Source organism: Agelaius tricolor, unplaced genomic scaffold (assembly GCF_023055355.1).
Source record: "Agelaius tricolor isolate 1412-34295 unplaced genomic scaffold, bAgeTri1.0.p SCAF_1, whole genome shotgun sequence".
Taxonomy (NCBI): domain Eukaryota; kingdom Metazoa; phylum Chordata; class Aves; order Passeriformes; family Icteridae; genus Agelaius; species Agelaius tricolor.
The window spans coordinates 110,911,459-110,934,380 of record NW_027269261.1 but is presented as its reverse complement, the minus strand read 5'-3'; the positions used below and the strand labels follow the sequence as shown (position 1 = coordinate 110,934,380).

Below are 22,922 nucleotides of genomic sequence, written 5' to 3'. Positions count from 1 at the left end.
AGCGCTGCCCAGGGAGGGGACAGGAGGTTTGGTTGGAGTCCCCGCCGTGTCCCCGCGTCCCCGAGCGAGGCGGGGCCGGGCGGGGCGCGGCGGGAGCCAGGAGCCGGGAGACGGGAGAGAGGAGCCGGGAGAGGGGAGCGGGGAGCCGGGAGAGGGGAGCGGGGAGTCGGGAGAGAGGAGCCGGGAGAGGGGAGCGGGGAGTCGGGAGAGAGGAGCCGGGAGAGGGGAGCGGGGAGCCGGGAGCCGGGAGAGGGGAGCGGGAGAGAGGAGCCGGGAGCCGGGAGCCGGGAGCCGGAAGAGGGGAGCTGGGAGCCGGGAGCCGGGAGCTGTCCCTTCAGCACCACCGCCACAGCGCCGCCGCCTCCCGCCCGCCGCTCCTCCGCCCGCTCCGCCAACACCAGGACCAGCTCCGGGTGAGCCGGGGCAGGGACAGAGCCCCGAGCAAAGCCCCCGCCCCGGGACAGCGGCCTGAGAGCCCGCTCCCCATCCCCGCCCACCGCAGGCGTGCGGGACCGGTGCTGCTGCAATGAACAATTTTGTTGCGGTGGGACTAAAGTTTGTCTGGGGAAGTGGCGGCTGAAAGAAGCGCCCTGGCAAGATAGTATCACGTCACCCAAAATATCTCCTAAGTATCTGTTTTTCGTCATGAATAAGGGGAAAATAGCACAAAACATGAACACTGTGAGAGGCTGAGTCGCCAAGTGTCCTCTCCCCGGCTGCGTTACGTGGTTTATATCGGGAGTGAAAGGATGTGTTTAAGTTTGTAAGGAAAATGTGTTCCTACGTTAGGCCTTTAGAACAGTGTTGTTTCTCTTCAGCGTAAATGACGGTAATAACAAACTTCCCGGGACATTCAAATTTCGCAAATTCTGTAGAGACGTGTGCTTAACACGAGTTCCAAACCTCTCCCCTAACTTTGATGTTCGATATTTACACTGACAGATGGTTATCAAATGAAGTGACACTCAAAAGCGAGTTCCACACCGGTCTGCAGCGCTACTGAAACCACATTTCCCAAAAAACTCCTTTTTTTTTTTTCCTCACACGAGATCAAACTACCGACTTAACAGCCCGGCGCCAGGGAACACGTTTCTCAAACTATCAGGGATCATCCCGATTAAACGCGGAATGTTACAGCGAGTCAGGAAAACTCGGAATTCAGAGGGAGTATCCGAGAGCTACCGAGGAGCAGATCGTTTGTAAAGTGCAAATGGACTGTGAAATGCGAAGTGCTCTAAGCGAGTTTGAAATTACTTCTGACAAACGGCAAATTACCACTTTTTCGGCAGCAAATCCAAACTACGCCAAACAGTGGGGGAGGGAAAGGCAGGGAGAGATGGAAAGGGATGTGTGTTTACAAAAACTGATAGACGCAAGTATTTGTAACCTCTTACCTCTTCTTATCACACCTCCTTGCCCGTTGAGTACAAGTCCACACTGGGCCTCCACTGAGCTCTTAAGTAATGAGGGGAAAACAAGGAGAGAAAGGAAAGGGAGAAATCAGACACAGAAACCCACAGAGAGATCACACAGCTTTTGCTTTGTTACATGACTCGCCCAGGAACAATAGTTAAGGTGAACTGGAAAAACACAGTTACTGTCAGAGAACCCAAGTGAAATCCTCCCTCCATCCCGCCATCTGCCCCTACCCCACCAAACGCAGAATAATTTTCCTTTCATTGCCATTTAAATACGAATTTATCCCGAACTGGCAACTTAGACCGGCAGTTACATAGCAGGATAGACAGACAAACAAGTACTTTTGAGGGAAGTGTATTCCCGCTCGACAGTTGCGCGCACAAAGCTAAAAATGTACTTTTCTGGCTTTGTATGTTTAGCGGTACATTTATATTCGGGCACAGCTAAATTCAGATGCGTTTTGGGACACGTACACACCGACTTAGAAAGTGTGCACAGAAGTAGACAAAGAGCACAAACAACAGATGACCTATTGGGCTTTGCCGGCTCCACAGAGTCGTGAGGGTGCTGTAACAATGCGTGTGTCCGCACATAGGTGGGGATGAATATGCATCTGTGTGCGCACACACACAGGCACCCATGTGTGAGCGAGGGGTGAAGAACCATCAAAAAACCTGCCTAGGGCTTCTGGTGCACGTCCGAAGAGATCTCACTTCTTTATTCTCCTGTTACAAGGCTGATTATTTGGGGATCTTCGCCCTCCTTAATAAATATTTTTATTGGAGTGATAAAAGACTTGAAAGGGTTGGGTTTTCTTTGGGTTTTTCCTTATGTTGGGGTTAAAAAAACACAACAAACCAAACCTAAATCTTTGCCCAGTGGAAATGTGTTAAAGACGCATTTTCCTCTACAAACAAACGAGGTATTGGACATGAAAGAGGCCTTTAAGGGTGTTAACCTATTCAACAGCCCGTGAAGAGTTAAGTAAATGCGGAGAGAGTCGGTGCATAATAAAAACCCCACTTTACAAAACAATCTTTACAGTCCTGGCTCTCTCCCCCACTTTCACCATATTGGCCCTGGCCCTGTAAGACCTTCCTTTTCAAGGCCCTTTTTTATTTTAAGTGTTCTGCCTTAAAGTGATTATGAAATCAATATGAAAAAAACTTGGCGACTGAGCATAAATTAAAGCGGTGATGGGAAAAGGTGTGACAGTTTTCTTTGTTGCCCATGGAAAATCTTTTTAGGGCACTGAAAGATGCCACTCCAGCTCCAAGACTGTTTGCATCTGTTAGGCTGACTTAAACCGCCCTCGAAACTATTGGACATTCACTTAAAATTCTGTGCAGGGAAAAGTATATTTACATTTGTTGCATTTGAAATGAGGCATATGCTGATGAACGTTTTAAAAAGAAAGACTAAGGAGAAAGGGGTAGACTGGTTAGACCACAATTTTGGTTTAAAAGTATTTCTGTGCAGTCCTGTTTCTGCTCGCCACCAAAACGCTTCCCTCTACACCCGTAGTGATATTCGCGAGAGTCCAAATTTGTTCTGAATCATCCAAGTCCTAACGACAAATACTAATATTTTCAACTTCTCACGCTCAGGCTTTTTGATACCTCTGCACACTCCCTCTTGTGTTCGGAAAAAGAGGGAGGAGGAAAAAATAAAGAAGAGATTAAGTACAAAGACCTAAGCATTATATTTGATAATAACTTGTGATCGAAAAATTAATATTTTCCAAAGGAAAGCTGTTGATTTTCTTCTTCGTTAAATAAATAAAAAGAGACTGTGCCTCTAGCAGCTTAACCAACCTTTTTTTTTTCCTTTTTCTTTTTAGAAGGGAAACATGTTGTTTGGTCGGATGACATTGCATAAATGACCAGTTGAATGGCACTAAGTCGAAAATTGGATAAACTATGGTGCTTTTTTGCCCGGGACTTAGGCATTGTCTGCTGTCTTGCAAACGTTCCTAATCCCCTCTTTTGAAAAATACAAGGCTTTGTGCCTGCCAAAGAAAAAAAATTTGTACAGATACAAAAAAATCAGCAGCAGACGTGGTTATAAAAAGAAGTAAATAGGTTTTAGTTGGGGTTGAGCAGTGAATGGCAGATTTTTTTTTTTTTTTAGGGGGGTAACATAAGGAGATCCTTGTGAAAAATGTAAACAAAAAAATGGCCAGAGAAGACAAAATTATATAATGAATTTTGGTGGAGAAAACTAGGTTTAAATAGCTAGGTTTTCTACATCTGAGGTATAAAATATAACATTTGTTGGTGGGTTTATTTTCTTCCTAGAAAAAAAAATTGTTTTCCCTCACATATATTGTTTGGATTATTTTTCGTGCTTTGATTTTAAGGAAAGAAAATAAACCTTCTTCATTTTACAAATTTCGAATTGATTTTTTTTCCCCCACAAGCCCTTGACCGCTACATCTTTTTGGGAAGTCCACCACGGCCAGCTTTGTATGCCAGGGAGCGAGGTGTGGGGGAAAAGTAAGTACAGTAAATACGGTCCCGTTTGTCTCTCCCTGCTGATGGGGAAGCCCTCAGTTCCTCAGCTCGTCGGGGGAAGAAAGGTTTGCTTTTGATTTGGGGCACATTTCGGAATGGAGGTTAGATACAGGATGACGTTCTTTGCAATTTTGGAAACCAATTTCATTTAAGCAACCGGCTCAGTTTGGCGGAGGTGAATTTTTAGCGCGTGGGAAAGGATTTCTGAGCGGATAAAGCTGAGCTTTTGATACACAGAAATAAAAATTTTTAGATGGGTCCAGGTGCTGGTTAGGGTGGAGTGGATGAATGACTAGATAGACAGACAGATGAATTTAGCTTTATCTGTTTTATCTCTCACCCTATTAACACCTAGATCGGATATAGCGAGGCATTTTTATCATTCTGACTTTTTTTCTGACGAACATTTGCTCCCGTTTATCTCTTTCCTCCCTCATATCTCGGAAGGTTTCCCTTTGTAGGTCTGTCGGAAAGCAGATTTATTTCCTGCCCTGCCTTTTTTCTCTTTTCCTACTCCATGCCTCCCTTAAATCATTTGCCTGCTCTGTCGCTGCAAAGTGCTCCTTGCGCCGAAAGAGAGGAAAAGTTTAGGAAAAGCAAGAAGATGGGTTTGTTCTGGTTTGATTTGGGTTCCGTGTGACTGGGTAAGGAAGTGTGACACGCACACTCACCCCGAGATCTCCGGGGGACCCCCACGGTCTCAGCCACCACAGAGACACAACCCACGCAGCAAAGGCAGGCGCGAGGTTGGTTTTGTTAAATTTGTTTGTTTGACCGAAGAAGACCACTTGTTTGGTTGATTTTTTTTTTTCTTTTTTCTTTCCCCTTCCACATTTTTTCTTGCTGCTACTAATCTGGAAGGGACGGGCGCTGGATCGGGTTTGGGATGAACCTTCCCTCCTTTGTATGAGCTATTCCGAGCAGAGGAAAATGGGGGTGGGGGTGGGGGTGGTGGGGGGGTCCAGGACAGGGGGAGGGGAGGGGAAGGCACCTCGAAAGGAGATCGCATGCTATTTACCTGCAAATCGTCTGCTCCCGAGGCTGCAAGCCCGAGGCTTGGTCCTGGCAGGAGTCTTTGATCTGGATGCATCCCATATTGGGATCCATGGCTCATAAGAGACAGGTCGTGGCGGCGGTAAGCATCTAAGCACCCCAGCTCTCTCCTCTGCTCGTCCAAGCAGGAGGACTTGAGTGCCCGCGCATTGTGCAGGTTGATAAAATCAGTGGGTTCTCCATGGTGGATCTGCTGGTAATATTGCTGGGAGTGGTGGAGAGAGTTCAAGGAGTAAGCGTCGGGGTTGACTGCCGGGTGGCTGTGTTGGAACTCGTAGTGGAAGGACTGGTGGTGCAGTGGGGTGTACTGGTGGTTAGTGGAGAAGTACGGGGAGGCGAACTCGGTGCCCGTGGTAGAGTAAGTGAGAGGAGATGAGGAGGAATAGGCGACGGTCGAGTTGGCCACAGACTCCAGGCATCCAAGCTGCATCAAACGGTAACTGTTTGATCCGTCATGACGTATCTGAAAGGAAGAAGTGAAAAGAAGACCCCAAAACTGGAGGTTTGTCATTGAAAACCCCGGGTACGGTTCTTCCAAGCACGCTGTCCTGCATAGCTTCTCCCCCTGCAGAAGCGTCTAAGCCTGCGAGCGGCAACCCCAGCAACAAAAGATCCTTTCCTACCTTGGGCTGGTGCCATAAAGGTCTGTTCAAAAAATCATAAACAGCCCAGCCTGCCCTTAATACTGTCAAGCAAAAGGAATCCACGCACTGAAATAAAAACTATCTATCTATCTATCTATCTATCTATCTATCTATCTATCCATCTATTCATTCATCTATCCATCCATCTATCCATCCACCTCCTGATCACAGCTGTAATATCTGGGGCTGACACAAAAAAAAAGTCATCAAACAGAGGAAACTACCGAGTATACACACAAGTCCCGTCCCTATGTTGCAGCGTTACACATTGAGAAAGCTTTGCCGCCTGCTTGCCTTCCTTTCTTCCTTCCTTCCTTCCCTTCTTTTTTTTTTTTTTTTTTGAACCCCTATTTTTCTTTCTTTTTAAAATAACGAATCAGATCCAAAATTCCCCCCCTCTTTTCCCTGCGTTTCGAAAGAAAGGAGAGTCCTGCTTTTTAGCGAGAACTCCCCATTCCTGGCGAGCTGGTGGTGATTTCTCTCCACTTCATTATATTATTAGGGGTATTATTCTGATTTTCGTTCTGGCAACGGTTTTAACGTGGTAATGAGTTGCCCTTGCTGGCGACAGATGTCATAACGAATTTTCTCTCTATACTTCTTTAAGTTATCTCTGAAGCCGGATTATAATTAAACGTAACGGTCCAATATGGATTTTAAAAAAATGGAAACAACCACACAGGCACATACACACACACACAGATGCACACACACATCCACACACACGCGCGCACTCACACACACACACACACACACTCTCACACACACAAAATACCTCTGCATCGTGGACGAGACCTGGAAAGGTAGTTGACATTTTTTGGTTCTCCGAAAAAAAAAAAAAAAAAAAAAAAAAAAAAGAAGAGGAAAAAACCCCCAACTCTGGATAAAACTCCCCTCTCCAAATTTAAAAAAAAAAAAAAAAAAGGAAAAAATTGAAAAATCCAAAGTTCATGTATTTCCCCAATTTTTTTTAGAAAAAATCTCTACAGACAGAGAGAATTTGCAATGTATCTGCATAGATCAGATCTCTCGCTTTTCCATGCACCTCCTTAAAAACCTGTAGGAACAAAATTTTCCCTCTGCACAAAAGCTGCTCCCTGGATCAGATTTTGTACTTGCTGGGTATTTCTTTGGCTGATGTCGTAGGTCCCTTGGTAATATAGAAGTTTTGAAAATTAAGCATCAGCACTGAGAACTGGGAGGACAATAGATAGAGGAGCTTCATCCCAGGAGACAAGGAATAAATATTGTATCTTCGCCTAATAAGGAACTGTAGGTTCTTTCAACATTTTTATACAATTTTTCCTCCACTCTTTAGAATGCTTTTTCTTACCCAGGCTAATATGGGAACTAATCTGATCGAAGGGGGTATTTTGTGTACATTTTATTGGGAAGACATAAAGCTAATATATACAAATATATATTATTAAACCATCCTTTTCAATAGGTAAGTGCTCCTTCCTGTTGATTATACTGCTTCTAAATACTGACCAGAATCTAAGATTGCACATTTGTGTGTGTGTCTGTTTAAGTGTATTTTTTTTTTCCTAAATGAAAACTATGTGGTTTGTTTTGGTTTGGGTTTGTATTTTTTTTTTACCCTTTCATTTACATCGAATTTAAGTCCACCCCACACTCCAACCTGCTTTTAAAGCTGCCTAATATGTTATCTTACAGGCTTCTTTAAATAGCATTTTCAAACATAAAACTAGGGTGAGACCACAAAGTATCACTGCAGTGACATACGATATTATGGAATTATACATAAAATACATATAGATCTACGGAATTACATCTGTAACAGGCGAAAGAAAAACAGGGATAGGGGACGTAAGAGCTAAAGACCACTGATAGCTGGTTCGACATTTCCAAGTGCCGATATATTTTGGAGATGGGAACGCACGGAGGCTGCGTAGCCCTGGGTGGCAAAGCTGAAGGGGTACGTGATTTATTTATTTAGTGACACCGGTCCGAGGAGCTGCCACTCGGGGAATGAGTCCTGTGTGCCTGCTCGGCGCCCCCCTGCTCCTGTGCCCCCGGGTAGCGGCTCTCCAGCCCCGCAGCGACTGCGGGCTCCGCCCGGGGAGCGCCCGGGGGCGCCGCCCGCTGCCGGGCGAGCTCGGGGTGCCGGGGGGGGCTCACACACCCTCCGCGAAGATGCCAGCCCAAATGGCATTTCCCGACGGGGAGGCTCTGCTGATGGCCAGCTTCCACCCGAGATAAGCCTGGAGATAGGAGAGGGTGTAACTTGCTTTTAATTGCCATTTAATTTGGGTCGCGTTTAAGCGTTTAAGCTGCGAAGGTGTCTTAATAATAAGCCGGAGGCAAAGAGGCATGTGGCTCCCTGCCTTGCTCTTTCCTCTTTATTTATTTATTTTTTTTTTAAGGTCCAGGTTTTGGGAGGGTTTATTGGTATCTGTTCATGCAGGCTAACAGGAGCTGTCACTCAGCCCTCTTTTCTTCCTACAAATGGACAAAGGCACACGACTGGAATGGAAATGCATTGTCTGAGATGGGAAAGTGCGGGTATTCCGGCGGGCGGGGGGGCAGCGGGAACACATCACACCTCTCCAGAGCGCTGCTGGGGAGACGGGCTCCACCCGAGACCCCCGCCCCGCCCGGCCCAGCGGGGAAAGGAGGGAAGGAAGGAAGGAAGGAAGGAAGGAAGGAAGGAAGGAAGGAAGGAAGGAAGGAAGGAAGGAAGGAAGGAAGGAAGGAAGGAAGGAAGGAAGGAAGGAAGGAAGGAAGGAAGGAAGGAAGGAAGGAAGGAAGGAAGGAAGGAATTGCTCTTTTCTTATTTGCATTTCCTACAGTTCTCCCCAATATATAATTGAAAATTATATATTTCTCCCCAATATATAATTGAAAAAAAAAATCCAGAATTTTCTCCAAGTTCAGATTTTGTTTGATCTTCTCAAGATTTTGATACTTGAGAGAATTGAAAAAAAACACAGGACAAAACCCACCACAATGCTGTTAACCAACTTGCCCTTTCCAACACCTCTTTGGGGCATGGTGAGCGCACTGGAATCAGTCACACCAGCCTTGAGCAGGGAGGCTTAGACCTGACAAAAAAAAAAAAAAAGTTAACACACCGTGAACACACCTTCCCGATGGAGGGAGAGGCAGGAGAGACATTCCTTCCCTCCGAGAAGGAAGACAAGCACCCTCCCAAACACTCATGGCAGAGCACTCCGCAGGTCTGTTGACTTTGGTTATTTGCACTGTGCCACTTCAGTCCCGTCTATGTGGCTTTGTTTTTTTCTGAGAGGGGATGAGAAAAGGTTTCCCTGCACCTGGCCAACAGGCCCGGCTCAGAGCATGAGCGGGGCACAGACGGCGAGGGGATGGGGACAGGACCGGGTGACCGCGGCAGAGGCGGCGCGGAGCGCACCGAGCCCCGCCGTGACCGGGGGCGCTGCGGGGCGGCCGCGCTTCCCAGCGAGTCACCCCACGAGACACTCGCTCCTTTACGCACTCATTTGTTTTATTTTCAGGAAACCACGGGCGTGAGAGAGCGATGTGGGGGCACATTCCCTTCCTTTCTGTGCCGTGGGTGCCGCGGTGCGGACATCACCCCGCAGGACGCGCCCGGCGCAAGGGCCGGTGCCTCCCCAGCTCCCTGCCCGAGCTGCCAGGAGATCACCCCGCTGCAGGAGATGGGTTTTGCCTGAGATCTTCCCCCGTCCCGACCCCTTCCCCCTCCATGATCCCTTCCCACGCACACGCAGCCCAGCCGAGCCCAGGGCCACGCTCCCAGCCAGCCCGGAGCCCAACTTCGTTTCAAACGACAACAAAGCCTCCAAAATGGTTTTGTTTGGAGGAAAGTTTATAAGAAACCCGGCTTGCCAGATGCACGTTACTGGTCAGTTCCATCTGTTAGCTTCGTTTACAGACCCTAGAAAAAAATCATATAGACCGTTTGCGCTTTTAACTCCCCCCAATCCAATTAATAACGCGAGTCAAACTGCAAAGCACTTATTAATTGCTCCCAAAGAAAAATCTTTCAGGAAAGTTAATTGGGAGCTTTCTGGTTTTCCAACCAGCGCTATGAACAGAGCAGACAGACTTTGCCTTGAGTTTCATTGTGGCTGAGCACGTTGTTTATCCCCTGCCTAAAGTTTGCTTCTGCTTCTGAGCTACAGATTTTTTTTTCTATATTTTTTTAAATTTTTTTTTAAGGAATCTGGAAAAATCGGACTGGGCTGGGAAGGGTGGGGATTTTGAAGGATAAAACGCCGAATACACAAGAAAATGAAATGTTCCTCTCTGGGATCATCTCACTTCCCCCGATTCATTGAAGTGTGCAAAGTGTCTGGTGCTGCTGCAGGGACACAGTCTGGGCTCGGCGTCTGGCTGCTGCAGGAGAGCAGCTCCCGAGACTCACAGAGCTCTCTCACCTCCTGCTTGTCTTACAAACGTTTCCCAGCATTTAGGAGCCTGAAATCACATTTTTCCTTTTAATTGCTCCATCCTGCTTTGGCTCCTGCATTTTGCTGGTCACCCAATAGTAGTTAAATTTATTCTTAATCAAGAGCCTTCTTCTCCAACTGAAAGTCACCAAAACTTGGTCTTGCTGGATCTAAACTTCTGATGACTTTTACCAGAGTTTCTTGCATCTGAATGAGACCAGAGAGTAGTTAAACCATCACAGGCAGATGGAGTCAGCAGTGCTAGGGTGTTCATCAGCCAGAAAAAGTTTTTTTGCTGTCCATCCCCTTTGTCCTCTGAAGTTCCTAAAATTTGAGGGCTTGGAGCTTTGGGAATGCTCAGCTGACCCAAAAGAAAAGCAGCCCTGAGGTCACTTTTGTTCATGCCTGGGTGCTGACCATTGTTTGCAGACCTATTGCTGTTGACCCTGGATTATCTCAGTAGATCAGAGCACGGTGCTGATAACACCACCGCTGTGAGTTTGATCCCTGCATGGGCCATTCTTTTTCTTATCTCTTTTTCCTCTCCATTGAACTCCTCCCTCTTGTCTGGCAGAGGGGCTGAACTTGATCATGACCCCCTCTGTGCTGAGCCTCACCACCCCATCTCCCTTCTCTGAACTTCACAGGAAGGGAAAGCCCTCGGACAGCCCAGACTCCTGCAGGTGGGAAGGAGGGAGCTGGTAAACCCCCTCCACACACACCCCCAGATTACCCACCTGCATTTCCAAGCAAACCTCTCTGTGTGAGAGAGATGTGGTTTTTTCCTGTTTCTCTTTAAGAATCATTATTTTCAGGACCCAAATTACATTACATTGCTTTTCCTCTGCCAAGGAGAATGATTTCATATTGGAGTTCACTGAGTGTAGCTATGGGCAATGGAAATGGGGAGTTTTGAAGTGGTTTTCTTCAAGTCTCAAGACAAAAGATGTCCTGCAATAGATTTTTCCCTGCCCTCTGGACACAGTTTACCACCATCATGTTTCCTCCTCCTCCAAATTTCTATTCTGTATCACCACAACAGCTGAAAGGCAACATTTTGGGACTGAAAATGCATTTTCAAGCAATTAAAATGTTGTGAAAATATTAGTAAAAAAATTAAAGAGTATATCTGGTGTCTTCAGTCATTTTTTTGATGGCAGCAAGGTTTCCTGCTTGTTGAGGCTTTCATGAAGACTTGAGAGCAGCTGTATTTCAAGCCAGGTGTTATTCAGAGCAAATGGAAAGGGAGAGGTGAGGTGGCTTCAAAGGTGTCAACATTGATCAATATTGCCTGGCTGTAAACCAGACCATTGCTTGTTTGCAGTGAATGCCATTCACACCATTCCATGCAAAGGTCAGTAGGGCAGAATTTGTGGCCACAGGATTGCAAACTTACTTTCTAGGTATTTGGTGACAATGGTGAGGGTGGTCCATTGACTGCCTGTCAGTGAGAGACCCCTTTCCATTAATTTTACTGGTTAACTTCTCCCATCCTCATTTTCCTTAGTCTCTTTCTTCCATGCTATCTGTTTGCTGCCTGTTCCTATTTCTTGTGCTAAGAGTCCTGATGATGTGACTTCTCTAGTTCTGCTTCAAGCCCCCTCCCATAGAGCCACAATTTTGCTTTCACGGAGCTGCTCCTCATGCTTATCCTCTCCACTCCTCTGATCATTGAATTTCTCCCTCTCTGGGTGTTTTCCCACAGCTCCCTGAGCTGCTGAGTCCCCCATCCCATCTGTCTTTGCTCTCCAGCCAGACCCCAAGAAAACAGCTCCTCTTGGCTTAGGCTTGTGGAGGTGTGGAGATCCTCCTGGGGACTCTGCCTAGGGCCCCTTCTTAGAAGGCTCCTAGGGCTGTACCTGCTCCATGGAGGCCTCTCCTTTCCAACAGCCTCTGGTGTATCCTGGTCTTACACACACTCCTGCTTTAAGGCATTTATTTTGTCACCACTGTTTTGTTACCAAGCTGTCTACCCACCTTCCCTCCCTCCTCTGGGCACCTGCAACAAGAAAAACAGGCTGCCTCCACTCTTCCCCCTTTTGGGATTTCCCCCCTTTCAATCTTCACACAACACTGGTTTTGCCAGTGCCTTTTACTGCCATGTTCCTAATTTCTTTCAGCATCTCTCCTGCATCCCTTAGGGGGGTAACATGCTGACTGTCTGTGGCAGCTGTCCTTGCTCCAGTTCTGCAAATACCGAGACAAAGAAAAACCTCCCTTCCTCTTCCAGCTTTCCCTTGAAAGCAAACACTACTTCTTCTGTCAAGCAGAAGAAGTTTTTGTTTTCCAGTGACCTCTTCTGTACTTGAAGAATGTCCTATTACTGTATTTGTCTTGCTCTCTTGTGCAGTTCTCTCATTCCACAATCTGGCTGCTCTCCCATCTCTTAGACTTGCTCTCCTTCCTCAGGTAATCCTCTCAGACCTCTTTTCCTTTTACCTGATCCATCTCACTCCTGTAGGTCACCTTTTTACCCTTAAATCCTTTTCTGATTCTGTGGCTATCTGAAGGTATTTGCAGCTGTGAGAAACAGAATCAAAATAATTTTGGAAAATCCTCTAACAATCTCTTTTTCCCCCCTGGCATCTAATTCCTCATATCCTATGTGGTTTGCAGCTCTGAAAAGGGAGGTTTGGTTATAATTACAAACACAACTAGGCTCTAATTCCTCTTCTCTGTGAGAACCTTGGCTTCTTGCACATCAGTAGCTCCTCAGCCCCTTTGCTTATAAGCCATTGAGGCTTTTAAATATTGGCAAAAGAAGAATTCACAGATATCCTACTGACATTTTGTGCCCTCAAGTTTATATCAAGGAAGAAGCCAGAAATTGTCCCTTAAAGAATCTTTCTCTATGATAATGTTTTTTTTCCAAGTTGTAATCATGTGTTTCATTGCTCTGGCCACCCTTTCTGCTTCACTGAGGATTTCTCCAGCATTATTGTTGTTGTAAGTTATTTCCACTATTAATAACATGCTGGAAACTGTTAAAAGGAAACACAGACATAACCATCTCTGTTCATGGAATGGGATGAGGTTACAAATTTAACTATAGAGCAAAATGAAACCTGATTCTAGGAAACCACATAATGGTGAAAAGCCCCAAAATGTGACTTGAAAATTAACAGGAGTCCCCATTCAAATTTTTGCTCCATTTCTTGAAGAACTGGAATAGGTTGCCCAGAGAAGATGTGGATCCCCCATCCCTGGAAGTGTCCAAGCCCAGGCTGGATGAGGCTTGGAGCAACCTGGCATAGATGGAAGGTATCATGTCCATGTCAGGGGGTTGGAGCAAGGTGATCTTTAAGGTCTCTTCCAACCCAACCCATTCTATAATATTGTGATATAAACATTTGAACCTTGCCCTCTGAACCTAATAATTCATGTAAAACCTTGTGGATTTCAACAGGGATATTCCTCAGGACAAGAGTGAAATAGTGGAAAAATGTAGACTTTGGAAAACAATTCTCCATCATTTTCACTTAGCTCTTCAAATTGAAGTCCATATTTTGCTTAAAAACAGCGTTTTTTCAGCAAAATTTGTGAGACTTTTTCATTGCCTTTTTAAAAACCTAGGTACTGAAGAGAAGATCTGAAGCCTACTTCCACAGAGAGCAGAACGGGAAGCTCTATGGGATATTCCTGCTCTTTGATGTAGCATAATACCCATACTCAACCAAGGCAAGAGGAAAGTTCCCTGTGTGGTGGGGGTTCTGCATTAAAACATTAAAATTCAGTGGAAATTCTCATCACAGCCCTAGATTTTGCTGCTCAGGAGAAAGCGTTGGTGATGGAACTGAAAATCCTGCAGTTACCTGGTGAATCCCATTGAAAGCTCTATTTTTTTTTCCTCTTGCCAATTTTAGCCCACAAGGCAAGTCCAAACCAAACTCTCCACATGTAGCCAGCTAAACTAGGATTTTAGAAACTCTGCTGATCATGAACTGGCTAAGAAGACATTATCCATGTTATTTTCGGGATGCCTTTCAATGCATGAGGCAAAATCTTATAATTAAACTTCTCTCTGGTAGTGGAGAATGAAAACATCTGTAGACTGTGATGTATTAAAGATGTACCTTATATTAGAATCATCCATAATTAATGCAGACATTCCAATAAATAATACAGTGTCAGGTTCTTTGGATTATTGAGTGTGCTTCACTCTGCTCATGCACTTATGCAGTGGCAGTAATTGTGAGCAAGTTTCTTTACCTAATTAAACACTGTGCCCTACTATGTGTTTAAATAACATTGAAGTTGTGTCACAAACTTAAAAGAGTAAATTCATAGGTAAGGCTGACATCTTTGCCCTCAGCTCATGACTCTCGTATTGATGGCTTCTCCCATTTTTCCCCCACCTGTGTGTCTTCATGGATGCATATTTTCATGGATTTTTTACCACTTACACTGAGTTTGTAGCCTCAACACTTTAAAATTAGGTGTAATACCATTAATATTTTAAAGATATTCTTTTCTCAAGAGCCTGAAATTGCTCTGAATAGCTCAAATAAATCTGTATTTGGCTTAAGTAATATATAATTTTCACTGAACACATATATTTGCTAACGTATTTGAAAAAGGGACTTGTATTGACCCAAGAATCCTGGGTTGGTAGAAGAAACCACTATATATTTTTTATTGGTTCAGTATTCAGGCATTTGCTATTAAAATGCATAAGATGTATCCCCAAAACTGAAGCCAGCTACTTCAGAGACATAAGATTCCATCGAGGGAATAGGTATTTATGCTTTAAAAACATATTTTAATTTCCCAATTGATCATAATAGCTCATGCATAAAAGCAAGAGATTTTGGGATTTCTATTACTTTAAAACCAGGCATTAAAATTCATTTTGAAGAAGGATTTTTTAATTTACTTTTTTTCTAATTTCTTTCCAGAAATAAGATCTTTCCTGCAGGATCTGATTTTGGAATGAGGTGTCTGGTAGAGGAGACATCATTCACAACCTGACAATAGCTACCAGAGGCTTGATAATGAATGTGCTGGTGGAGCTCACTGTGAGCCCCATTCTGCATCCCAGACTCTTGCCAGTAATCCCTGTCTAAGCCAGTTGTCTCTTTGACCTCTGTGGGCCTGAGCACACTGGTGAAGGTGCAGGGGTCAGGCAGTAAAAGACTAGTACTCCCTTGAATGAGGGACCTGCTCAAAGATCACCTTAAGTCAATGGAATTCTTTCCCTGGAATTCAAAGAGCTGTGGAAAATGCCCTAAACAAGTATTTTGATTTGTGTTGTGCCTAAACTATAAGGAGAATAAAAGGGAAAATAAGAATGAAATAGTGTCTGTCTGGAAAATGCCTTTAATTTCAAGTGTTAGTTCCATGGTCTGAAAGCTGAAAAATATTAATTGTATTTTTGGGAACCATGAGAAAAATTCCTTCCTTCCTTCCTTCCTTCCTTCCTTCCTTCCTTCCTTCCTTCCTTCCTTCCTTCCTTCCTTCCACTACTGCTGTAGACAGGGTAATTATTCAGTTTCTAAACTGTGAGCTAAAGTGTGATTTCCAGCAGTAATTCCTCTCAATTTGTATTATCTGGCTGTTCTGGAATGATTATTTGCAGGCCAGTGAACAAAACATGGACAATCAGGAATTTTTGATTGTACAATAAAATGACTGCAATTGAAAAGAGCAATGTTTTTAGTAGTTTAAAGACAATGGGCTATAGCTTACTGACCCCATCAGCAATGTGCTCAGCTGAAACAAATGCTTAATTTTACTTCTAGAATCACAATTAAAAAAAAAAAAAAAAAAAAAAAAAAAAAAAAAAAGAAAAAAATGCTTACTGCATTTAGCTCCAGTAAGCAACATTCATTCAGTGTGGAAAGAGACACTGGTATTCAGATTAACAACGACCAGGATATAACTTTAGGGACAAGGGATGTTGGCCATGCATTACATGATGGTCAAATGAATATATCATTTGTCATAAAAAGATACAAAATTGTTATTTCTAGCAGTGATTTTGTATATATTTCTATTTCCTAAATGCAACAAATCTGTGACAACAATAAAGATCATGACTCTTCCTCTCTGTAAGGATATATCACATATCTATCCATCATACAGGTATATCATTCACTTTTATGTACATATAACATTGAAAGAGATTTTACAATAATTTGCACAGGTGTTTCATATCTTAGCTCTAGATGAATCAACACAATAATTGATCCACCTCTCATTTACATCAGCTGAACCTCTGGTCTGCTATTTTGAAATACAGAAACACACTCCTTCTGTACTTGCCATTCCTCACCACAGCAGCAGGAAATGCTGAGGTGTTGTCAGCAGTCCCACCTGCCTGCACAGATCCAAGTGCATGGCCAAGACTTTGCACCCACACTCCTGTCCTCCAAATTCCTATATTGGTTGTTGTGCATCCAAAAGAGCATAGGAAGAGGATGTATTTCCCTCAGCTGGAAATATGAGCATTTGGTTTCATTATAACTGTACTCCTCACCCTAAATTTGCAACCCTTAAAGATTATCTTAAACAGAAGACCAATTTGGTTTATGGTGATAAGCACTGATTTTTCGCCCTGCAGTGCACAACACTGGCCTGGCTATTAACAGAGGAGAAAATGTTATTCCCTATTGCTAGGAGGTTCTGTAGATAAAAAGAAGATGTATATCATTGAATCATAGAATCGTTTGGTCTGGAAGGGAGCCTTTAAGGCCTCCCAGTCCAACCCTCCTGCAATGAACAGGAACCTCTCCAAGTAGACCAGGTTGCTCGGAAGCCTGTCCAACCTGATGTTGAATGTCTCCAGAGATGGGACATCCACCACCTCTCTGGGCAACCTGTGCCAGTGCTTCAGCACCCTCACCATGAAAAAAGGCATCCTTACCTCTAGTCTGAATCCACACAAACACGTGTGTGCATTTTTTATTTATAAATTTTAGACGCATACATGGAATCTTATCACCAGCTTATTACCTGCTGCCCTGCAGGATGGGTTTCTAAAATGAAAAGTTACTTTTCTTTATTGTCTTCAAAGAACCCCCTGAGCTAGGTTAGCTGTTTGTAGTAACCCAGGGGAGGAAGAAAGCCTGTTTAGTATCCCTCTTCTTTCTTGCAGGCAGAGGCAGGCTGCGATGTGGCCGCCCCCCCTCCCCTCTCCCTCCCCCGGCTGCGGGGTGAGTCCCCCCTGAGCCCCGCCGGCGGGAGCTGTCCATTCAGCACCCGCCCGCCAAAAACAACAAAAGCAGGGAAATATTAATTAATTAAAAGAGGGGGGGGAGAGCTAAAAAAAAAAAAAAAAAAAAAAAGCCAATCTGCTCAATCCTCTGCCTGCAGGCAGACTCTAACGGAAACCACATATGCTTTGCCTCTCCCTATAAGAAATCTTCATTGGGGCATTAAAATACTTAAAAGGATTAGTCGTTAAATACTTGTACATTTGGTTTAATTCACTAGAAACGCTATGTCACAGGGTTACATCAGAAAGCTAGAGAGTTTTAATCTCACTTGCAGTATTTACCTAGATGTTTTATTCCTTCTGCTGCTTGTTACAGGGATAATATTAATATCCTACTTGTCCAGAGGGATGAAGTTTAAAAAAAAAAAAAACAAGAGCTGGTTGCTGTCTGATGGTATAAAAATATCAAAGAGACTTTTAAGGTAAAACAAAACAAACCAGCATGAATTGGAGTGTGGTATTCCTTCCCACCGCCTGTTGCTTATTCCTAATTGTGATGATGGAGGTGTAAGGAGCTGTTGCTTTTGGAGAACAGAATAATTTAGACTGTACAGGTCTTGGGACATGGGAGATGGTGGCTTTGTTTAAAGCAATTTCCTTTTTCTTAAGCCTCAGTTTCCCTCTGCGACAGGTGTGCACTCCCTTTGTCCCTCCTCTTGCAGTGCCTTAGCTAAAAATTTTGGTAAAAGGGCCCAGAAGAAGTTGTCTTCAAAGAGGTAAAGACACAGGGGTTATCAGTCTGAGGAAGGCAGGCACAGAAATACCTTGCTGTGAGCTTCCCAATGGGGAGGGCAGCAGATCAGCAATGGGGAGGACATACTGTGTGAGACTTTCCTGCTTTTGTGATGAGTGGCAGAGAATGCACTGTTAAGAGCTTAAAACTTTGCTCAAGTTGTAGATGCTCCTGCACTGACATTTCTTCCACAGCCTTCCTGTTGCTATATCCAGTCAAATAGACCTCAAGGAATGAAGTTTCACTGAAATGGTTTGCTTTCCATGTCAAGAGTTACTTTAGACATATTCAAGACTGTTTAGATGAAACAAAAACAAAAAAAAAAAAAAAGGAGTTTGGGGTGAAATTCTGGTTCCATTTAAGTGAATGAGTGTACTGCTATAAATTTCTATTAATTTCAAAAGGAATAAAACCAGTGGAGTGGTATACATTCAGTATTTCCAAGAAAGAAGCTTTGGATTGCTCACAAAAAAGGGAAGAAAGAATTGAGACAAGTTCTATCACAAAGTTCTTTGTTTGCTTTGCAGTGTCTGAACACCAGAACTACCATAGCCCACCATTTTCACTGTATCCATGGATTTATCACCATTAGCATTAGCCTCACTGGAAGATCTGCTGTGACTTCAACAAGATAGAGCCTAATCTCATGGTATTTCCTCTTGGTCATCAACCTGAGTCAGGCAATCTCCAGAAACAGCAGCACAAATGGTCTTGTTAAAAAAAAATAGTCATAAAAATTGTGTCATTGGATATGTGTAAAGAACAAAAATTAAAATGCACACTCCCCATCTCCAAAAAACACACATGTCTGCCAATAATCTGGAAGGAAATTTCAGCACTGGGATTTCATCTCAGATATCACCTTTCTGAGCTAAACCATACCATGTTCTGCAGCAGTCAGGTAGGGGGTGAGGCCTGTGTAAAACTCATCAAATCAGTTCTTTCGGATTCAGAGAGAGCATCCTTTTCTATGACTGCCAAATCATTCTCCTCTCAACCTCTGGAAGAGGAACATTCCCAGTAGCTGGCCAGAAGTATTTCTGTATTCCTGTACATCATCTGTATGAATGTTATAAGGAATAAGGAATACCATTCCTTACACAGTGACTCACAAAACAGATCTTTGACTCTTATAATCTAAAATAAATATTTATTTATTTATTTATTTGTGGAACCTGTCCCTCTGCTCTAGGGTGTTTTATACCTTCTAGACATCTCAGCCTAATTTAATTTTTGGGGGTGTCTGAATATCACCCTGCCCTTGACATAAAGAGCACTTTTTGTGTGAGCCTTTGTGCCTTGTTGTGCCTTTTTTCCCGCTCAAAAGCAGAGAATGGTGTCTTGTATTCAAAGCATAAATGCAGCAGCCCCTGAGACTGCTTGGATGAGGACTAGATAAGAGAGTTACATTAGGGCAGAAATTCGGGTCACATCATATCAAACTGAAAGCATGAGGCCAAAGATAGGCTTGGCTAATAATGTTTATACACAATCATTTAAAATGTGAAAACTTCTGCCATGTAAGAAATCTCCTTTCAGTCTCAAGATTGTGCAGGTATTTTCAACAGGGCTGTGCCACTGTTTGCTAAAATGCAAAGCATTTGCATCTTCTTTGCATTATTTATTGTTATCCTGCAGGCTGGATTGTCACACTAAGCATGATTTATGTCACTGAATTTTATCAGCTTCTGCTAGATGATATTTTCAAATGGTGCCCCTGGACCTTAGGAAGAGAAATGTCAGTGCAAGTCTTTTATACCTGTTACACAGCAGAGGTGGGTGCTGCTTGCTGTCAGAGGTGCAGAAAGGTGTCTCTCCATCAGCAGCAGCTCCTGGCCCTGTGACCTTACCACACCCATAGCAGACAGACTCTTCAAGCTTTCAAAGACTTTAGAAACGTCATAGAACATTTTATTAGTTTATGCTTGACAGACCAAAGGGAGAATTTTACAGCCCACTGTAATGTGTGTTGGAATATGTGAGACAGGAGGCACTGCCTGTGATTAGAGGACAGGGGATGATTGGCGTGAGAGCTGGTGAAGGTTTTGGGGTGTTCATGGAAGACCACTCCTCAAATCTTCTGTTGACTTTCTGTCTCACCTTGGAAAAATCACCCACCAAATTATTGCTCTGCTCCTCATGTTTTGCATGTGTGGTATATCTGTTTCTTTTATTTCTGTGTCTTACCTATTTGCAATGCTGGCTCTTCAGGGTAAACACTGAGTCTCGCCAAGTGACTGCACATTGCTTGAGGGAATGGGAGCCTTGCTTTGAACTTAAGGTTTGAGCTTAAGGTCACACTCAAAACACAAAAAGTATAAGTTTTACATCTTTCTTTTGGAAAAAATGCAACATACAGGATGAAACTTTAATCATGAGTACCTGCCTAGACTTGCTCCACTTTAACATTTTTTGAGAGACTTGATGTGCCAGAGCCTGCCTGTAGCTCCATGTAAAGACCATGAATATGAAACTGTGACTGGCCATTCCATGGCTTGAAAAGGTGAAAGGTGAAATAAGAAGAGCTTGAAAAGGTGAATAAGAATTGAAACTCTACATTTTGTTGGCTGATCTGCACTGGTAAATGAAATTCTGCCCAGTAGGTGTGCTTATCTAAACTGAATGTGAAGGGGGAAGGGGACAACACCAGGTTTGCCCAGGAGGAGCTGTGGGATGACACACCAGGCTGAGAAGGATGAGGTGTTAGAGAGAGCTCTCATGTTGTTACTCTGGGATGTACTGGCTACACTGCAGCACAAAAATCTTACAGATCTGAGCCAGGTAACAGGAGCCAACAGGGAAACACCAGGAAAATACCTCAAAGGAATGAGGGGGTGTTCCTTTAGGGAAGTGACACAGCTGACAGAGCAGCTGAAGGAACAAGAACTCAGTTTTATTCTCACAGCCACCAGGAGAGCAAATGCTCTGAGGAGAAATGGGAGGAACAAGTGTTTAAATGCCACATCGTCTGTGGAGTTGCAATTTTTCCATAAGTGGATCATCTAGGACATTTCTCTTAAATAACAGCACTCTAACCTGGGGTGCCATATATACCATTGGTGTAAATCAGCACAACTCTCAAAGGACATGTGTTGATTTTACACCCACTGGACATGTGGCTCAGCCAGTCTGTGATTTTTAGCACTTAGTTTTCTTCATGAACAGAAAATAAAATTATCATTTGCCAGTGATAAGGATATCTTTAATCAGGAACTAGGACCTACTGTACTGCTAAGTGCCAAAAAGACAGTCCTTAATTTAGAAACATCTTGGTGTAGCATAGAAGGACTCCATGAATGCAGGAAACTAATGGAATAAAACCAAGTGATAATGAAAGAATGTTGAAGTGTTCAATTTTATGTGGACATGACTTATTTAGGGACTTAACAGTGGATTAACAGAATTCTTTTGTTTTCCTAAATGTATATTCAAGTGCAAACATTTTGTGGAGTCAAATTCTGGTCTCAGTTCTACCAGTAAAAATAAAAAGCAGGTCAATGGAGTGATGCTACCACAAAGCTGAGATGTGCATCCAGACAATTATTCTTGAGTAGATGTAGAATAGGAGAGTTATTAGTTTGATATCTCAGTCTTAAATTATTTCTAAGAATGTCCTGTGGAAGAAAAATGAATTTGAAAAGGTATTATAAAGAAAAAATCCATTTACATCTTTTGTGCAGAAAGAACCTGTTGAATGACATTTAAAAGAGGATTAAAGTTGATTTCTTACAAGCAGTAGAATAATCAGGTTTCTGAGCTAAAGTGGAATTAAGGTCCTTCAATTCATCTGCAAACTGACTGAAGTTGAATCATCGTTCGGTAATTTACATGTCATTTACAGGGGCATTCATTGTGCTTTTAGTACTGTAAATATGATCTGAACAGCTTTTGATCTTTTGCAGCATTTGCAGGAACATATTATTGTTTCTGAGAAAAAAAGGAAGACTTTTATAAAAAAAAAAAATCCTCAACGCTTTTTTTACAATGTCAAAACAAATGTGTCAACCAAATGGTAATATCTGTGCTAGTTTCATTTATCTGCACACGGCAGTTGTGAGGTTTAATGATTGTTTGTCACAAAAATACATTTTAAGAGGAGCAAGCAGATTGCTGAGTAGCAAACATGTTTTATGGAATATGTAACATTGTAAACACATTTTTGTTTCAATAGGGTTTACAGAGGTTTGCAAAATGAATGTGTACATATAAAATGAGAAGTAGACAAAGCTTGTGTTTTCCTACCTAAGAATTTTGCTTTCATTTGTTTTTGACAGGAAGATTCATTTGCTACCATTAAAATTCACACCTTCATACTTTTTTATACTCTTTTCTCACCTTTTGAACTGGGACTAATTCTTCTGACATGTATTTGACCACAGCTCCCATAGCAAGAGAACCCTCCCACATTTCCCACAACTGCCAACCTTGTTTATCTTGTCAATTGTCTCTTGAAGGATCAGATCTTTAGCTGTGCCAAAGCCCAGGGAAGTCAGGAAAAGATTCCCAAAGGCTTTGAATCAGTCTCTGGCAGCAAAGCACCACTAACTTCAATGGATTTTCACCAATTTACTCCAACTGAGGATTTGAGCTGGTGTTTAATACTGCACTCATCATCATTCTGACCGGGATTCTTCCTGAACATTTGAAGGCACAAAGAGAGAGATGTTCTGAAACAGAGTTTTGGTTGGTGGTAGGGTTGAAGAAGGTGGTTATCATTTAGAAAGATAATGGTTCAGTTAAATATTTTATTGAATAAATTATTGGGAAATTTTGGACATGCTTGTGGGATGATGATGTAGAACAAATCTATCTGAAAAATATTGTTGTTGTGGATTATAGAGGAAACAGTAATCATATTTATCATATGTTATTGACAACTGACATTCTGAGAACAGCCAAATTAATATCTAGACACCTCTCTAAATTTTATTTTTT

At 43.2% G+C, this 22,922-nt stretch overlaps 1 protein-coding gene and 1 long non-coding RNA gene across 5 annotated transcripts in view; both read right to left on the bottom strand.

Moving 5' to 3' along the window:
* The window catches only part of TFAP2D (transcription factor AP-2 delta), a 54,316-nt gene extending 47,292 nt beyond the window's left edge, over nucleotides 1-7,024 (bottom strand). The window contains exons 1-3 of one of the 4 annotated variants that reach the window (XM_071447387.1): nucleotides 6,405-7,024; nucleotides 4,951-5,448; nucleotides 1,395-1,455 (exon numbers count right to left, since the gene is read on the bottom strand). In XM_071447387.1, the coding sequence (XP_071303488.1) occupies nucleotides 1,395-1,455; nucleotides 4,951-5,448; nucleotides 6,405-6,443 (598 nt within the window). In that variant the 5' untranslated portion in view covers nucleotides 6,444-7,024. Of the gene's footprint in view, nucleotides 1-1,394; nucleotides 1,456-4,950 lie in introns of all 4 variants that reach the window. The other 3 variants (XM_071447396.1, XM_071447404.1, XM_071447377.1) reach the window with 3 other exon arrangements.
* Nucleotides 1-22,922, bottom strand: part of LOC139599797 (uncharacterized) — a 337,792-nt gene that overhangs the window by 47,292 nt on the left and 267,578 nt on the right. The gene's annotated exons all lie outside the window — the stretch shown is intronic.